Below are 17,596 nucleotides of genomic sequence, written 5' to 3'. Positions count from 1 at the left end.
AACTTCTTTGGCATTTCTACAGATCGCTCAGTGATACGCATCTCGCTCTAAAGGTTGCTCTGCTTCTTCGTTTAATTCGAAAGACATTTATTGGCAATATTTGATAAGAAAAAAAATTGTTTTACAAAGTATTTTTAAACATACGATATAGGATTATCAAATTGTAAGCTCGCGTTCTTACGATAAATTTTAAGTTACGCTCGTGAAATATTACCTACTATTTGATCTTTTGATCTACTTAAATGAAATAGGAGCTAGTTCGTCCACTATGTTTGAATCATTTATTATAATACCATGAATCGTAGTACGATTTTAGGTTTCTAAATTTATGTCAGGCAAAATTCAAGATATACGTCTGAAACAAAGTATTTCTTTCCGCAGTTATATAGAATATCCTATCTTTTCTTTATGTATATCTATACTACATTTACGCTCCCCAATGGTACAATTGATTGATACGTGCAAATATTTTTAATCTTTGAAAAAAATGGTGTAACTTATTTATCCTTCGTTCATTAAATGTTTTAGTCTCCACTTTGAAAAAATTCACGTAGCCAGAATTCGATTTTTTTTGCACACCTCTGCCATAAACCATGCATTGCCGTTTTTTGCAGGAGAATATGTTTTTTTTTATTAAAACGGTAGAAAAACGCGTTGATAAATAAAATTCTCCTACCATTTTTCATACCTGTAAATAGTCGTTTTCGAATATCAATTGTTTTTTAATCAAACACGTGCATCTCGCCATTTTGTTTTGATGATTTAATAACTATTCTTTCTCTCTCTCTCTCTCTCTCTCTTTGTGTTTCAAAAGCTACGAACAATATCATTAAAAAAGACTATCGCGTTACTAAAAAAATTTGAAAAGCATAACAAACGATCGTAACGTTGAGAATATTTAACCGAGTTCAGGATGCTGCGAATTTGCGGAAAGAGGTTCCGTTTCCTTTTTCAACCTCGCAGCAATTTCAATTTAGTAGGAAAAGACAATAGTGTACAGAAAGCGGCGAATGTGTTTTATGGTCATCTCTCGAATTCAGTTTCTGTGTTTCTCCGCCGACAAAAAGACTAACGAATAATAAGGACGCAGTGCAAAGTCCTTCCATACCGCAATTAAAACCTTCCACTCTTTCTATTTCGTTTGCAAAATATTAAGCGTTCACTCGCTTAACAGTAGGGTTTCGCACGCGTCACTTCCAAATTATTCACGATCAAAGAAACTTTAAAAATTTAATCAAAGCTGAAATTGTTCCGTTAATTAACGCCGTACTCGGAACACTACAAATAGTAGCTTGTGCTTAAACGAACGCTTAACTCGCAAACTTATGCCCCAACAGGTTCTTACATACATCGTGCAGAAATCCTATCGAATCATAAAACAGAGAAAAAGTTATTTTTATTGTATATCGGCGCGTAAAGCTTCGCATATACTTATTTTGTTTATTCATATCCTCTATATTGCTTTCTTTAATGCACGTCGTAAGTGAAGGAGTCATAAATAATAACGAAAGCTTGCTTGTAATTTAACTGCCACGGCTAAATCTAATTACACGCTGTCGGACAGGGGGAAAGCCTTCAACCGTTTAATTAAACTTTAAATACGGTAAAATGATAGAGAGCGATCGTTTCGTTAGATTATACGGTCATCGAGAAAAGTTATTTGCGATTACGTCTTCGTGCTGCTATTATTCTTCCCCCAGTCATTAAAGAGCTTACCCGATGTTGATCTGCTTGGATAAAACTGACGCGATTAATGAAACTTACTGGTTAATTCAATGGAAGCTGCTGGAGAATCGTAAATTTAAAAGGTGTGAGAAATTGGATGTTTTAAACGAAGTTGCTTCTTTGTGATGTTACCTTAAGTTTAATTATTATTTTATAATATGTATACGGGATAAAAGATGGATAAAATGTATCGATTCCTTTCAGAGAATCGTCCAGTTTCTTAAATGATACAATAGCGTATGTATACAACAGTATATCAAGACAGTCACTTCACAAAGACAATTTTTGTACGGAGAAACAGGATGCGGAAGAATCGTAGAATTCACATTGAAGAGGTTTTAATCGATCGCATAGAAAAAAGAATTGTAAAACAGCAGAAGAAAAGACAGCCTGGAGAGAAGGAAAAAAATAATGAAGCGGACTCACATTATCGGGAATTCGATTAAACCTTGTCGCGCAGACAACAAATCTCCTCGATTTACGTTCGAAGGGTTTCTAAAGACGTAAACGGAGAAGCAATAAAGCAGCGTGACAACTAAATTCTCGAGACATTGAATAGATTGCACGCTCCGCTGGTTTGAAAATTACTCGCAAAGGTAATCTGCCGTTTATTTTTTTTTTCTTCGGTATTTTTCTTTCGCTTACGACAGTTATCACGATAACGTACGTAACTATGTGGTATTAAATATCGACGATTGTTACTTTAACGGATTAAAGTTAGCAGATAAGTTATACAGGACGAAATTGAAAGAGATAGGCGCATAGCTGTAATTTTGAAAATCAATATCCCTAAAAATGTAGAGGAACAATGATGACAAAGCTAAGAAACCGAGTGTAACGTTCATGGAAAGACAGCACCTTAGAAGTGTTGCCGCTAATCACGTTAACAGATTATAGAGTAGCACCTTAGGCGAGATTTTTTCCACGCGCAATTGCAAAATCGAGCAAGTTTCTTTCCTTTTGTTTCTGCGTGTCAGCGTGGGAAACACGATACACCGACGAAGGTTTCATTTAACTCTGTTTTCCCCCCTTTTTCCCAGTTAATTCTTCTAATTCAGGGTTATGAGAATGATCGTGAGAGTCATGTGTCACTGCTTGCTGGCGCAACTTTCAGTTTCGAGACTGGATTTATCTAACGTCATTGCGTCTAGACAGTGTTCAAGAAGAATTTATTCAACTCTCTCACGGTATACCGCCTTTTTCAACTATTAAACGTCGCGTTAGAATTTTGCAGATTCAACGTTATTTTATGGGAAATGAGTAGTTCGTAAAAAAAGAATTCTGCGTGAATTTATCAAGATGTAATGTCTGATACGAAGCTGTACAATTAGAACGATTAAAAAAAAAGTTAGAAGAGTTTCATAATTGGAATTGTTTTGTAATGCGGTAATGACAATCGGTATATACAAAGACTAACGCAGGCGCAACCTAGACCTAACCCAGACCTGCTTATAGCAGACAGACTATAATCAGATTAAATTGTATTAAATTGTTGAAAGTAATCATTCGGTACCTCGTTCGCCATAGTTATTATCGGGACTTACGAACCTTGTACACTTTTAAAATTTTCTAAGATCGTGCAGCTGTTTTAAATTTTCGGAACATCTAAAAATTCCAATATTTTAAAGACATTTCGATTCTCGAACGTTTCGTAATTTTTGCGGTTAAAAGCTCGCAGATTGTTCAGGATTTCCAAAGTTTCCAGATTTCTCGTTTCTAACAGTTTGAAAAATTTTCATTACAAACGCGTATGTAATTACTTTCCTAATCGTGTACTGTAATTGGTACTGAAAAATATTCTGCCTGAAAAATTGAAGCTAATTATTTAACCTGAAATTTCCTAAGAGCTAAATTTGGCGTACTCAGAAATGTAGATAACAAGTTTCATGCTGATGACGCGAATACTAAAAGGTTCTTGGAATTTCTGTCGCGCACGCTGTTCCGCGGGCAGTCACTTTTCCAAAATGAGAATTATTTATAATTGCACGTACATATTTTGCAATTAAAAATATTACAATAGATATTTGTGCAATAACGTTACATATCGTCACACGCAGTATAATTTTTTGCCCGCAATTACGCTATTCTTTTAAATGGAAACGTGTACACGTACATCCTTCATAAGTCAAAATAGAATAATGGAAATACCAAAAATTTATTTTACTTCGTGTAATTCTGTTTCAAAGGTGACTAAACCTCGATCAACGAGATCGTTTTAAACGAGCAAAATACGACGAGGAAGATACGTGCACGGCATTGCGTGAAAAATATTTGTGATCAACGTTTAAGTGACGACTGAGTTATTCAGTGAACTAGACGCAGTTTGTGAAGACCCGTAATACCGGAAGCCATAAATGCTCTAAACATCTGCGTGTTACGTCTCTGATGTATACGCACGGGACGAAGTAAAATCGACTGGAAGGGAAAAGATAGTTTTGTGTGTCTACAGGGTGCTTGCAAAGTCGTTGAAATTCATACGGAACCGAGAACTCGGCAAGTTGGTTGTCTCGTTGTAAACTCGCTACGGTCGTCGATTTACATGCTAAAAGTTGCCACTGACGATATAATCTTTGTAATACCTGTCGATTAACGTAACTCTCATACATCTCTTTACGAAGAGATTTAAAACGATATTATTATCTTTACTTTAGACAAAATTAGTTACTTATTTTTTATTAACACAAAATCCTTTGATCATTTTTATCGAAACGATTTATCGACGGTAGTTGCTACGACAATAATTTACATTTTATAATTCGTATTTTATAGCTGAAACATTTTATTTTACCGTTTCGTTAAATCATCACTTCCACGCGGGTAACCGTAGACTTTACTATCACAGCGTTTTATCGTTTATCGTTCGATAACATTTTCAATGTCCACGCACGAATTATATTTCGATAAAAATTCAAGCATGTAAAATTAGAAGCTTCGAAGTTCCGTAATTTTTACCCAAACGAGTTTTTCGTTTCAATAGCTTACGATCAATCTGTTCGTCGCGCTAACCGAATCACATCGTATACACACCTACTATACAACGTTATTGCACGACTGTTTGACGCCTGTGTTGCACAAAATATAGACTGTTGAGCAAAGGTTCCGTGAGTAATTTGCGCGAATGAGTCAAAGAAAACCAGTGCAATTGCTTCACTACCACGATGCCTGCAACCAATTTAATTTCCCTGGATGCTGGATCGAAGGCATTAATTTTCCATTCCCAACAAATGTTCGTCAACGTTTAATTATCTAAAAGCGCTTGATCGAAATTTGTATTAATTCGTTATTTTCGAGGCTTTTGTAAAGAAAATATATGATTCTGTTCTCTTCATACTCATCCTTCCGGTAAAACACATTGCCAGATCGACGAATCGAACATTTTCCACTAATCGATAGTATTGAACAAATAGAATGAAATTTCGTAACGCCACTTAATAATTTTCCAATTTTTATTAATGTTTATCCATCTGAAGAAAAATAGTTATTACCTAATAATCGGTCTAGCAATGAGTCATAATTATTTACAAAATTAAACGTTCATTGATCCCTTTTCGATTTCTTTTTCTAAATTACTCGAACGTTTGCAACGATATTACCTCGTCTGTCGCAAAAAAAAAAACGAACAATTGTTTCGGTAAAACAGCGGGAAGAATTTTGCATCGGAAAAGATTTGTACAAAATAATCGGCCGAGTCGCGAGAGTGTGCAAACCGTGAGAATTTAATACGCTCTACAGAAATTTACACGAGACAGAGAATTTAACGTAGCAATAAAAAATATATGCAGCTAGAATTCGGCGGTGCGTTACAACGTTGTTGTGACACGTGCAATAAAGTAAATATTTTCGACGAGGTAACTAACGTACATTCCCGCCTTGTAACAGAGACGTACGGATGCTCGATTAGGAATAGAAAAATAAACGATAATATATTTTGCAACAACGATATCCAAAATAAATATTTTGAAGATCGCTGGTTCGTTATTGTATTTTGTTTGCTGACAAACGGATATTCGAGCAAGATTCCATCCTGTCCGCAAAGTCAGAACGACATTAGCTGGAAACGAATTTATCTGCATTCATCGTGGCAGAAAATTGTTCATTAGAAAGTCACGATCTTAATCCCCTCGATTATCGTCTACGAACTACTTCGGAAGACGAGACTTGCCGTAAATCACGTTACGATACCGATGCATAAATAACAATTTGTGCGAAGACAGTGCCAATATCCATAGTTAGATGAATAGTCGGACCATTCGAAGAAACGTATGTCAGCAAAGGATGGTCACTTTGAATCTTAAAGATTTTTAGAGAACGAAAAGACTCGCGATTTCCTGAAGTTTGTTAAAAGGGGGAAGAAAAGTAATTGTAATCGACGTGATACGAATCGTTGACTAAAATAAAAAAAATCTCTTTGCGCGAAAGAGTTAAGAACGAAGGAGCAAGAGGATGAAATGCAATTTTTTGTTTCAGTGACATTGCAAGCAGACAGTACGGATATCATGCCAAGAAAATTCACTAGGTTTTTGATATCCGCCGAGCCCGAAAAAGAAGACGACGCGGCAGAGAGTGGCATCTTCGATTTGCAAGACGAGTTGTTGACAACATACTCGGAAAGTTGTCCGAACGCCGTGGTGGAGACCTCGAAGATGTCCAAAGAAGAGATTTCTGTGGCCTGGACCAGCCCTTCCGAAGGTAGCGGTTGCATATTTATCAGGTGAAGGGACATTTTAATAACAAGCATGGAAAATGATAACGTACTTTTGCATGCAAATAGTAATGAATTTAATCATATCGATAAATTTGTATCTATCTCCTCTTTCGTCGTTTACGTATCCTGTAATTTATTCGAATTTGTAAAATGAAAATCAACGAGATATTGGTCTGTTTTGTATATACGGATCTTTTAATCAACGTTAGGAAAGGAAATATCGCGCGTAATTTAATAAATACACGATTTAACGAACATTTTATCTTTGAATTTTATGTAACGAAAATTCTTCCTTCGTCAAAATTCGTTCTTATTCAGTGGAGAAGTATTTTTTTCTTTTTTCACGATCAATCGGAAAACAAGAATTCTAAAATACAACAAAATTCCAAAGATAAATGTTTCAATTTATCAATTTCGGAGTTTATCCTAAAACTTAACAGAATTAAATGTTACACGATACCGCTAGAATAGCAAGGATAGAACGATATTTCGCTATTTTTTTTGCACGATTTGGCAAAACGACCAAAAAATAAATCTGTCTTTCTACTTCGCATCGAATAGCATGCATTTAAACGCAAAGCTTGGCCCATTTCGGTAAACGCTGACATCTCGAATTAATGGAATCTCGGGAACGTGGGCCCGGTAACACGTGTTCTTCCACTTGTTTTTCTCATAGGGCAACGATATTGGAGACGCCAGATACATGGTACATGGATGATCAGAACTTAGTGCTAAAGATATGTCAAGACTCGAGAGCCGAGGCGGACGACCAGGGGCAGGTTCTGAAAAAGTGCTGCGCCTGCGACGAGGCGAAGTACGAAGTTACTTTCGAGGGACTTTGGTCTAGAAATACTCATCCTAAGGCACGTGAGAGCTTGTCAAATAAAATCGACAAACAGAAATGCATAGAATCGCTATCGATCTTCTTGTTTAAGCATCGACGTGTCTCTTCGATGAGAAACTCCTTCGAACGAGTAACGAAAGCGAAGCAACTCCTTTTCCTTTTATTTCGACCTTCCTCTTTTTCGTCGAAACTTCTTTTCATTGAAATCGATGCGATGCGAATTAAGTGTACTGATCGATTGAAATAAGATTCTTGGAAAATTCGTATAAATGAAATTATCGTCTTGGTGAAAGGAAAAAGGATTAGTTCGTGGACATTTAGACGTACGTTACACCGTGTAAGAAACAAATTACTTATTTTGAACAATTCGAGTATATAAAATTCGACTACGAATTAATTTTATGCGAAACCGTTGTACTAAAATAAAGAATGTACGTTGATAAATTACGAAGAGTATCGAAACAAGTTGAAATTGCAGAGGAATTATTTCAATTCCAATTGGAATTCTTCGTGCTAAATAAGGAGACTGGATGCCGTTTTATCGATGTTGCGGGGGACCGAGTTACTTTACGACGTGAAAATGGGTCGAAAGAAAGTTCGACAAAACTTTCTTTTAACTTGCGACCATGTGTGGCTCGGGTATATAACAACGTTATAGGAAAACGTTACCCATAAATACGGAATCGCATCCGTGTGCATTCGTTTCAACGATTTTCGATATTCGGTCAAATTGAAATGAGAGTCACTATTGTGATCAGATTCGTGCATTCAGCTGGTGATTATCGAAAAATTGAAACTAAAAACATACACTCCAACAGTTTTGTACGAGCTATGCAATATGTTTTCTCTCTTTAATAAGACCTTTTAATGGGAAAATAATTTTTAATCGAACTTTTTTCATTTTTCCAGGACTTTCCTAGTAAAGGATGGCTCATTCGATTTTCAGACGTAATTGGAGCATCGCATACGGTTGATTATAGATTTTGGAAATACGATGGTCTAGCTAGTCCTGGGTTGCAACAACTGGCTGAACTTGGATCGACCAGGAAATTAGAATCCGAATTAAAGAGTCAAGTAAATATTCTTAAAACAAGAACATTATATCATTTTTTTAAATTCGCTTTTGTCTATCATGAAAAGTTAACTGTAGCAGGGAATAAGGAGAGTTACAGTTACTTTCTAATCGAAATAAGTTCTTTGTTTTGAATTATAAGAATTCGATTTTAGTTTTGCGTAAATTTCTTTTCGTATTAATATCGACTGTAAATATCGATCTACGAATGGTTTACTTTTTCACAGAGTAAAAAGATCAGAACTATAATTAAAGCCAGAGGAATAAGTTATCCCAATGTGACTGGGAAAACTTTTGCAGTATTCCGTGTTGATCGGGAACATCACCTGATGTCTTTGGTGTCGATGATCGGTAAGGACATTTTTGAGAAAAATAATTCTCCCGATTTATATTTAGACAACGTGACGATTCTTGAAACTTAGAAATGCTTTACGAGTTCCACTGCGAGATTCTAGAAATTACGATGGATCGATCGAAGTTTACTGAATTTCAATCAACATATGAAATGTGAAAAATGATTTTGTAGATCCTTCGCCGGACTGGATCGTCGGAGTTTCAGGTTTGGAATTGTGCTTGGATAGTTGCACTTGGATCGAACACAAAGAACTGAATTTGTACCCTTACGATGCGGGCACTGATAATGGAATCACGTATTTGGTAAAAAAGAACTCCTTTCTCAAACGATCTAAATTTTACTTTCGTCCGATATATAGTTATTTTCGCAAAAACATCCTCCAAACGTTCTCTTGGCTCATTTCCGGCTGCATTCGGTTCAGTTCGATCGTTGCCAACGAGTAAAAACGAAAAGCAGCTGCCGATAAAAAACAAATTACGAAGCGTAATGAAAAATTGCAAATGACAGGTAAAGACGAATAGGTTTTCGTTTACGATGGAAAATGGTTTCCCCTTTGGGCGGAGAAAAGCCCAGACGTTTCAGCAGTTTTCGATGCCCAGCGGAAAAGATTCGTTTAGGAGGACGAAATCAATGTCAGCTGTCGATCGCAGAAAATCGCATAATAAATTCAAGCGCAGGTCTCGGGCCTAACAATCGACAATAGGGTTGCGGATCGCGTGAAAATCGCTGACGGCGTCAAAGTAATCGTGCCTGCGACGCTTTTCCGGCCGACCAACGACTTTCCTCGTCGCGTCGTAACATTTCCGCTTTTCGATCATTCGAAATCTATCGTTCAACGATGTCCTCGTGATTCCTCGCGAAACACAAATTTAAACGCATACAAATATCTTGAGCAATAATAGAGAGGCAAAAATAATTCATTAATTTCAAAGGAAACGAACGATAATAATAAAAGAAATTCATAAAACAAGCAGATTTATAATGATAAAATGAATAAGTTGAAGAAGACGAGAATTGTTTGGAGGTTGATAAATGTCTCGTGCTTAATTATCGATATCGTCGTTATTTGATATTTCTTGATAGGCGTAACTTAATTACTTTATACTGCAATTGCGTTTTATGTAGGCGGTAAAATGAAAGAGATTTCTTGCGTTTGCAGTCACCGGATTCGCCAACTGAGCCTCAAGAACCCATCCGTAGGATAACTTCGAGCTACCCAAACGACTCCAAGTCTCCGTTTTACGATCCTTCCGGTTTAGATATGAAACCGCTTGCCAGGCTTTACTTGAACAGACAGAGGCTTTACGAGAAAGCCTGCAAGAATGCGTCAGAAGATGCGCCATCGTCCACAGATACGGGTAACTAACAGTAGTTTAAATAAACACGAACATAGAGAATATCTCTTTTTATTAGCTTTTTTATTTCCTGCTCGAGGTGGTCGTTTTAACGAGAAAGTTTAATAAAAATATAATTTATAACGTATACAGGAGCCTGCAAAGTGACAGCATGGCGCAACTGGACTGCATGTTCGACAGCGTGCGGTCGTGGCACTCAACTCAGACAAAGATATTACGAGAACGAAGCTGCAGCGGTGGCGAACAAGTGCAACGTCTCGCTAAGTGACAGGCGTCAATGTCTTGGACACGATTGGTAATTAACATGATTTTATGAAAACTCTGCCAGAGAAATCTATATGATTCGGAATATTGAAACACGTTGCTATAGGTATTCAAGAAGGTTTAGAAACTTGTAACAAATTCGTTTCGGATTATCTCTATCGCAAGGAAATAAAATTGAATAACGTTAAATATAGCAATGGAGAGCGAAGATCGGTGAAAGGATGCAGCGAGTCCGAAGTACTACACGAATGGAGTGACTGGAGTGAATGCTCGACGACCTGCGGCCGCGGAATCAGGACCAGAACAAGGGCTTTCAAGAACAAGAAATATAAACAGTGCAAAGCCTTCTATAGCGACCAACAACTTCAACAAACCGACCATTGCACGAATTCTGAGTGCGATGAAAAGAATGGAGAGGAGGTAAGCGAGATGTCTATCCAAAAGGAGGAGAATGATAACAATGAGGACAATGATAACAAAGAAGATTACGAGGAAGACGAAGCAACGTTGGGTGGAATCGAGGAATGGTCGCAAGTACAGAATCCAGTGATAGTTTACGAAAATTTACTAATTGCAAGCTAACTAGCAGAAACCTCGCAAAACGCGTGCACGTAACTTTCTGGCTATTGTCTCGTCGAGCGCGTGAAAATAAGACGTAGAACAAACTACCGTTTGACAGTTGCGCTTGTTTATGTTATTATTAACAAATTATCGAACTTGGTCATCACAGAAATAATAATAATTACATTTAAAGATCATTACATATACAAGCTGTCCCGCATAACGTAGTATCTATGCTAGTGCTACGTTATGCAGGACACTCTGTATATATACGAATCATTACTAACGAATTTCGAATTATTCAGAATAATCGTTCCACGCGCGAGTAACTATAAACCATACCTGCACCATTTCTCGCTGAACCATCCACTGGCATCCTCACGTAAGTCAAGCGATTAAATCAGGAGAAAAGTGAAAAATCAACGATCAGTTAACTCTCCGTTTACAGAGTAAGTCAGAAGCAATGGATGAAATGAATAAGAAAGCTGGATAATCGATATTTCAACGAAACAAAATTGCTTTTGCCTTCTTTATAAAATAATGACCATTTCTCTTCTGCTTGCTCACAGTGCTAGATTATTCATTTTATTTGTCACTTCATATTTCATTTAATAACGTCATTTGTTAAATGTACTTTGTCACGCATATAGAATTATGGTTACGCACTGACATTCAACTTTTAATAAATGCAATCGACTAACGTTCACTATATGCGACACCATCTAGTTTATACATACGTTCTTTCTTGATGTTACAAAGTGACTAGCTTTTTCTTCTTTCGCCGTAACAGTTTAAAAAAAGGATTTTAGATGCTAATAATAAATTAAGTTTTATTTCTAGAACTTTTTCTATTAAGAATTAATAGAACATAAAAGATTAGAATTGTTTGTTAATGGGCATATTTAAAAATCAAATTCAATTAATTACTGGGATGTCAAAATCTTTTGAACCATGAGATTTACGAAGAAAGTTAAATAAGTCTGCATGGTTAAATGACAGAAATCTTAGTAATTGAATCAAAGATCTAATTCATCCATGGTATTGATTTTCTAATTAGAAATGCATCGAAGAGCGTTACATGCAATGGTCCCTGTGGTCACCCTGTAGTTCTAGCTGCGGTAGCGGTACCCAAACGAGATTTAGAATGACCCATGAGAATTGGAAACGCCATGATGACGTGGATCCTACAGAATGTAGGCACGAGGCGGTTCCTTGTCAAGCTAAGATTGCATCATGTAACTTCACGAAAGAAGAGGCAGAAGGTAAGACTGAACGATTTTCTATTCTAACCAGGAGCAAAATCAATTTTCATACATGACAAAATCGATACAAATCTTTGCGCGTTCATTCTATATTAGCTTTGAGAGACGCTAAAAGTCTAATGATATCCTATTAATACATATCGCTGTAGAATGTAAGTCCTCTAATATTTAACTCGTTGATGTTTTAAAATATTTCGAAAAATCTCGTAGATACCTAGTATAGGATGTTCTTATAATTTCCCAATAACAAGACCCAAGAACGGATTAGAACGTAACTTATTTTCTCGACAATTACAAAGCTTCGCTTGTTGAAAGGAAAAACCAAGATATAAAACCCTCTTAATTCTCACAGAACTGTATCAAATTTTCCCTTTACACTTTCATGGCATGCGGCATTTTTATAAACAAAGATACAAATTGTAAATCGAAGCAACACAAGCAGCAGAAGCGCGTAAAACAGAAACAAAGAGAAGCAATTAATCATGCAAATTTTCGTTATTTATAGAAGAAGCTAGTGAGAAAAGATTAAAGGGTAAATCGTAATAAAAATGATTTCAAAAATAAAGAAACAGAAAATTGTTAAGAGAATGTTGGACTGATTGCAGAATTTTGCAAGAAACCGAAGGAAGAAGGACGATGCAACGGCAACATCATTCGTTGGTATTTCGACAAAGAGAAGGGATGTAAATCGTTCAAGTATTCCGGCTGCGATGGAAATGAAAATAATTTTCCAACTGAACAAGATTGCAAAAAAGTTTGCGATAGCTATCAGAGTAAGTTTCCCTTCGTAATTCAGCCATCTCCTACATCTTTCTTTATTCAAAAATGCATCGACGATGGAAGTAAAAGTTGTTCGAATGATAAGATAAAGTAATTTTGATACTATTGACATACTTTTGTATCATAAAAGTAACAATAACTCAACTCTAACAAAATTCATTGATTTTTAGTTCCTTTAAGGAAAGAAAACTATATGTACTGTTCGAACGAACTCGTTTAGAGCTTCTGATGATTATCGAATATAGCAAATTTAATAATTCAAGTTTTGTGGCTTACGTTTTTTAACAAAATCTCCATTATTATTCTGTGCACGCTTGCTTATCAAAAAAATATAGAAGATTTAAGGACTAACTTATCGACTATGGCGAAAAACTATAAGGTATCCCTCAGCAGCGTTCTCAGCTATCACATACCTGCACAGGGGCAACGCAGTACGAAGACAAAGCGAGCACACCATGGTGATGCTACCTAACAAATTGCATTACTTCGTCTTGCAAATCGAATTACGAATCCCTTTGGCCCCAATTTCGAATATTATCAACAAAAAAAAGAAAGCCATAATTATGTTGCGTAATTTGATTGAAAGTCAATATTTTTTGCTCGATATGTTGTTAAGCAGTTAATTGCTCGCTTATTATCAGTATAAACATTAACGCAATTTAGTGACATTCTACGTTTAACCTGCTTGGTTTATAAATGTTTTTTGCAATGTAGTAAACAATATGCAATATCTTCTTGCAGAGAAATTAAAGTTCAGAGGTATAGAAGCAGACAGTCAAATGAAATCGTCTTATAACGCGGAAGATGTCGACTGTCAGGTATCCGAATGGAGTAGCTGGTCTAAGTGTGCAGGATGTCGTGGATATAAAAATAGTACAAGAGAAATTAAGGTAAATAAATTTTTATAATCAGAAGGAAAATGAAAGTTAAATGTTCTTTTTACTTTATTCGATGAAAAATTCGTACAAATCAATGTTTTCCATCTCCAACAGTTTCAAAAGCGTACGTAACTTCGTTTAATTTGAATAATACAGGTACCACATAGAGGTAAAGGTAAACGATGTCCAACAAAATTACATCGTAAAAGAAAATGTCGTAAAGATCCATTGTGTTGTAAGTACAATGAAGATAAAATAATTTAATCTAATTTAACATGTACTAACTACAGAAACTGTTTAAATAAAAGTAAAATCCGTAGCCTTGCAAGCTGATGTTCCAAGGCGACGTATATACCGTGACCAAAGTTTGAAGGTAGAAGAAAATCAAAGTGAGTTTTGATTAATAAACATATTTTTTTAATATTCCATTGTTAAAGTCGTAGAATTAATGATACGGTTACCAGACACAACTACTATCTCTGAGAAAATTTTTAAATCTTAATGCGATTATTGATGAAATTAGTTTCAGTTGACTGTAAAACGACACAGTGGTCTAGATGGTCACGTTGTACAGCCACTTGTGGAGAAACAGCACAACACAGGACAAGAATGGTCAAAGTTCAACCTTTCGGTCCAAGAGGCAAACTTTGCCCTTCTCTGGTAGAGTACAGAAAATGTTATACAGGGAAATGTCCATAATAATGTTCATCCATACTTTTTACATATCCATTTTTTATTTTATTTCTTTGTCTTTAAATGCATTTGAATCTGAAATTTTATTTATGTATCATTAAATCAAGCATAATAGAGATTTGACATGAAATAGAGTTTTTGCAATTATAATACATAATAAAATATTACAATCTCTTGACGTGATATATTTTCCAAAAATTTATGGTACTATAAATAAGAACTGACAATCAATACCTATTAGATATCACCTGATTATATTATATGTTACAATATTAGTTTTGAGGATGCTTGATGCATTGATACATAATATTTTAAAATCGAATTTGTTTAATTTTTTATCGCTTTTATTGCAAGATTTAAAATAAAAAAGTGTTCAAAACCGAAATTATATTCTGATAAACATGTTGGAAGGTATATATGAATTAGCAGTAAATCAAATATGCATTGAAAAAATTCCTTTATTTATTGATAAATAGAAAATATTTATGATAAATATTAAAATCAAATTATTGTAATACAACGCACAAAATATCGTGCTACAATTCTTGTCTACCTTTTGTTTTAATTCTTTTCAGTTATTCAATATTGAAAAATAATAACAAATCGCTATAAACTACATATATGGAATACTTCATATATTATGCATATGTGATATGAGTAATTGTAATATATAATTACACATATATTGCATATGAGTTTACATATAGTAAGTAATTCTTTCAGTCAAAAAAACCGCATTCCAATTATTCATAAAAAATATGTTCAAAAAAACAAATACAAAAAGAAAAAATACAATTTATGCGAAAAATATGTAGTAAATCGATATTTAAATTATTATTAAAAAATGTACCGTTTTTCAAATATTTTAAAAGCCAATCTATGTATAGTAGCAATAAATATGTTTATCTGTACAAGTATTATTATAAAATATATATTTGTGGCATTTATCATATAATATTTAAGAAAATATAGATCTCAGTTTAAGGTCGAAAATTTCAATTAGTGTTTATTAAAATTATATGTTTAAGCAAATACTATCAACATGGAGAAAATATTTATAAATGAGGAGTGTAATAATAATTTTTACATATATGCTATTATTCAAAAGCTTAATCCAATATTATTTCCAAGTAAAGTAAATGTAATACATAATATTTATATTTCAAATAATCGTAGTAGTTAGTCAATTTTTATTGATTTTACACAATTTGTTAATCGTAATCTTTTCCTTTCTTTCTCATCTTAGCATACTGTAATTAATCTTAAGGATAAGAGTATATATGTCACATATCGCTAGATAGTAATAAGTCATTATTAAACAAGACACAGTCAAGTTACTATATTCACTTACAATGTATATCTGACAATAATGATACTAATGATACTATATATATGTCGGAGATGGAAGGACAGCGGGATTGCCGTCGGGAATGCTGGGAACACCCCCAATACCATAATCAAGATTTGTATGTTTAAGCAATAAAAATAAGAAAATAACTTTTAATGTTCCAACCGGGCTTTATGACGACGGGTTCGGGTTTAGGGTGACCTAACGGGTCACTGGACGTAGCCACGGGCACGGGAGGGACGCGTACCTGACAGAGGTACGGAATGATTATATGACTCTCCTTAAAAACAAGGATTAACCCCAGAAATGGGGACAGGAATATATAAGGACAGTCTCATTAGGATGGAGAGAGCGTTTGTTAGTGAGTCGCTGTACGAAGTGCGGACCGAGTTATCGAGAAGTTACCCGACCCGATTATTACACTGATACTTGCCATCCCGTGTGCCGTGGATTCGTCAACAAATCTGGAGCCATCGTCATTTGCGTTGGGAGTACCTAATCGTCGTGAGTAACCGCGCTGAGTGTAACAACCACCTTATCACAATAAATCGCACCCGTGTCGTACCGCATCCATGGCTAATTCCCGAGGAAATACCTCGGCCGCCCCCAACCTTACACCCGATGACACTCCGACATGTATATAATGTAGTATTAAATGAAATTCAAAACTGTTCTCTCCTATATAATATGAATATAGTTACCAATATATTAATAACATTGTTCAACACTGAATTATGATCTGCCATATCCACTAGATGATCAAACTATTCTATTTTAAAACGAATTCGGAAGTAGAATTGCTATGTCGCCCTCAAACTTTTAAAAAGTGCAAGTTTTTGTTGCAACGAAACACACGATTTTCCACCCCATGGCGCCATTGCTCATTTGCTTGCACTGATCCGATAAATTCACTTTTTATACGCAAAATGTTCGATTTTTTTCATATATGTATGTATTCTTAGACACTATATAATAGCAAAATTATAAAGAACTTCTCAGACAATATTATGTACCGATACGATTACATATAGCTGCGATATCGACGAGTTAGGCAAGCAATAGCCGTTTGGCGGCAAAATACCGTATATATCTTCCTAAAGTTCAATGATAATACCCAATCATTTAAAACTACTAAATTTAATAACTTTTATATCGATATGATATTAATATAAGTGAGATAAGATATCGATATAGTTTTCATCACTTTTAATCAAATTCTTGCAAAAACTCGTGTTCTTAAAATACTGAAAGTGACAAAACAATCCCGCTTTCTTCTTCTTCTGAATTCGTATTTGAAATGAGACTCTCTGTATAATCTAAAAGGATCACCTAATAAATATCCTAAATTCGAGAAAGTTCTGGTTTCTTAGGCAGTATAATTGATGTTAATAATACATTTTACTATAAGCATAATATTTTATTTTATTAAATAGTTAAGTACTGTTACAGTATGTTTTACTATATATATAATATATAGTGTAATATATATATGTAAGAAACCACTTTGATTTGAAAATCAGTAGTTTTGAATCTCATTTTAGTATTAAAAATGTAAAATATTCTAATTCTATACATAAAATTATTGTCCATTTTGTTGTCCAATACTTTGAACTGCATAATTGAGAATTACTATATTATATATTTTAACTTCTCCTATGTACATAATATTCATTTATGTTACACAATTTTACAAGACAAATCCATATATGATACAATAATTTTTAATTTATCATTTATTAGAATATACTGTCATA

The 17,596-nt window shown here is 34.8% G+C and overlaps 1 protein-coding gene across 8 annotated transcripts in view; it reads left to right on the top strand.

Moving 5' to 3' along the window:
- The window catches only part of LOC117163453 (spondin-1), a 35,021-nt gene extending 18,425 nt beyond the window's left edge, over positions 1 to 16,596 (top strand). For 2 of the 8 annotated variants that reach the window (XM_076623816.1, XM_076623814.1), the window contains 15 exons: positions 6,193 to 6,436; positions 7,107 to 7,293; positions 8,184 to 8,348; positions 8,574 to 8,697; positions 8,873 to 9,003; positions 9,861 to 10,059; positions 10,189 to 10,351; positions 10,515 to 10,854; positions 11,939 to 12,143; positions 12,749 to 12,916; positions 13,259 to 13,381; positions 13,665 to 13,813; positions 13,958 to 14,036; positions 14,110 to 14,190; positions 14,325 to 16,596. In XM_076623816.1, coding sequence (XP_076479931.1) covers positions 6,193 to 6,436; positions 7,107 to 7,293; positions 8,184 to 8,348; positions 8,574 to 8,697; positions 8,873 to 9,003; positions 9,861 to 10,059; positions 10,189 to 10,351; positions 10,515 to 10,854; positions 11,939 to 12,143; positions 12,749 to 12,916; positions 13,259 to 13,381; positions 13,665 to 13,813; positions 13,958 to 14,036; positions 14,110 to 14,190; positions 14,325 to 14,500 — 2,534 coding nt within the window. In that variant the 3' untranslated portion in view covers positions 14,501 to 16,596. Of the gene's footprint in view, positions 1 to 425; positions 1,809 to 1,929; positions 2,322 to 2,769; positions 2,913 to 6,192; positions 6,437 to 7,106; positions 7,294 to 8,183; positions 8,349 to 8,573; positions 8,698 to 8,872; positions 9,004 to 9,860; positions 10,060 to 10,188; positions 10,352 to 10,514; positions 10,855 to 11,938; positions 12,144 to 12,748; positions 12,917 to 13,258; positions 13,382 to 13,664; positions 13,814 to 13,957; positions 14,037 to 14,109; positions 14,191 to 14,324 lie in introns of those variants that run through there. The other 6 variants (XM_076623819.1, XM_076623820.1, XM_076623817.1 and 3 more) reach the window with 6 other exon arrangements.
- Positions 16,597 to 17,596: the final 1,000 nt, after the last annotated feature.

This window comes from Bombus vancouverensis, chromosome 13, assembly GCF_051014615.1.
Source record: "Bombus vancouverensis nearcticus chromosome 13, iyBomVanc1_principal, whole genome shotgun sequence".
In the NCBI taxonomy this organism is placed as follows: domain Eukaryota; kingdom Metazoa; phylum Arthropoda; class Insecta; order Hymenoptera; family Apidae; genus Bombus; species Bombus vancouverensis.
The sequence above is the reverse complement of the archived record's forward strand: the minus strand, read 5'-3'. Positions and strand labels throughout refer to the sequence as shown.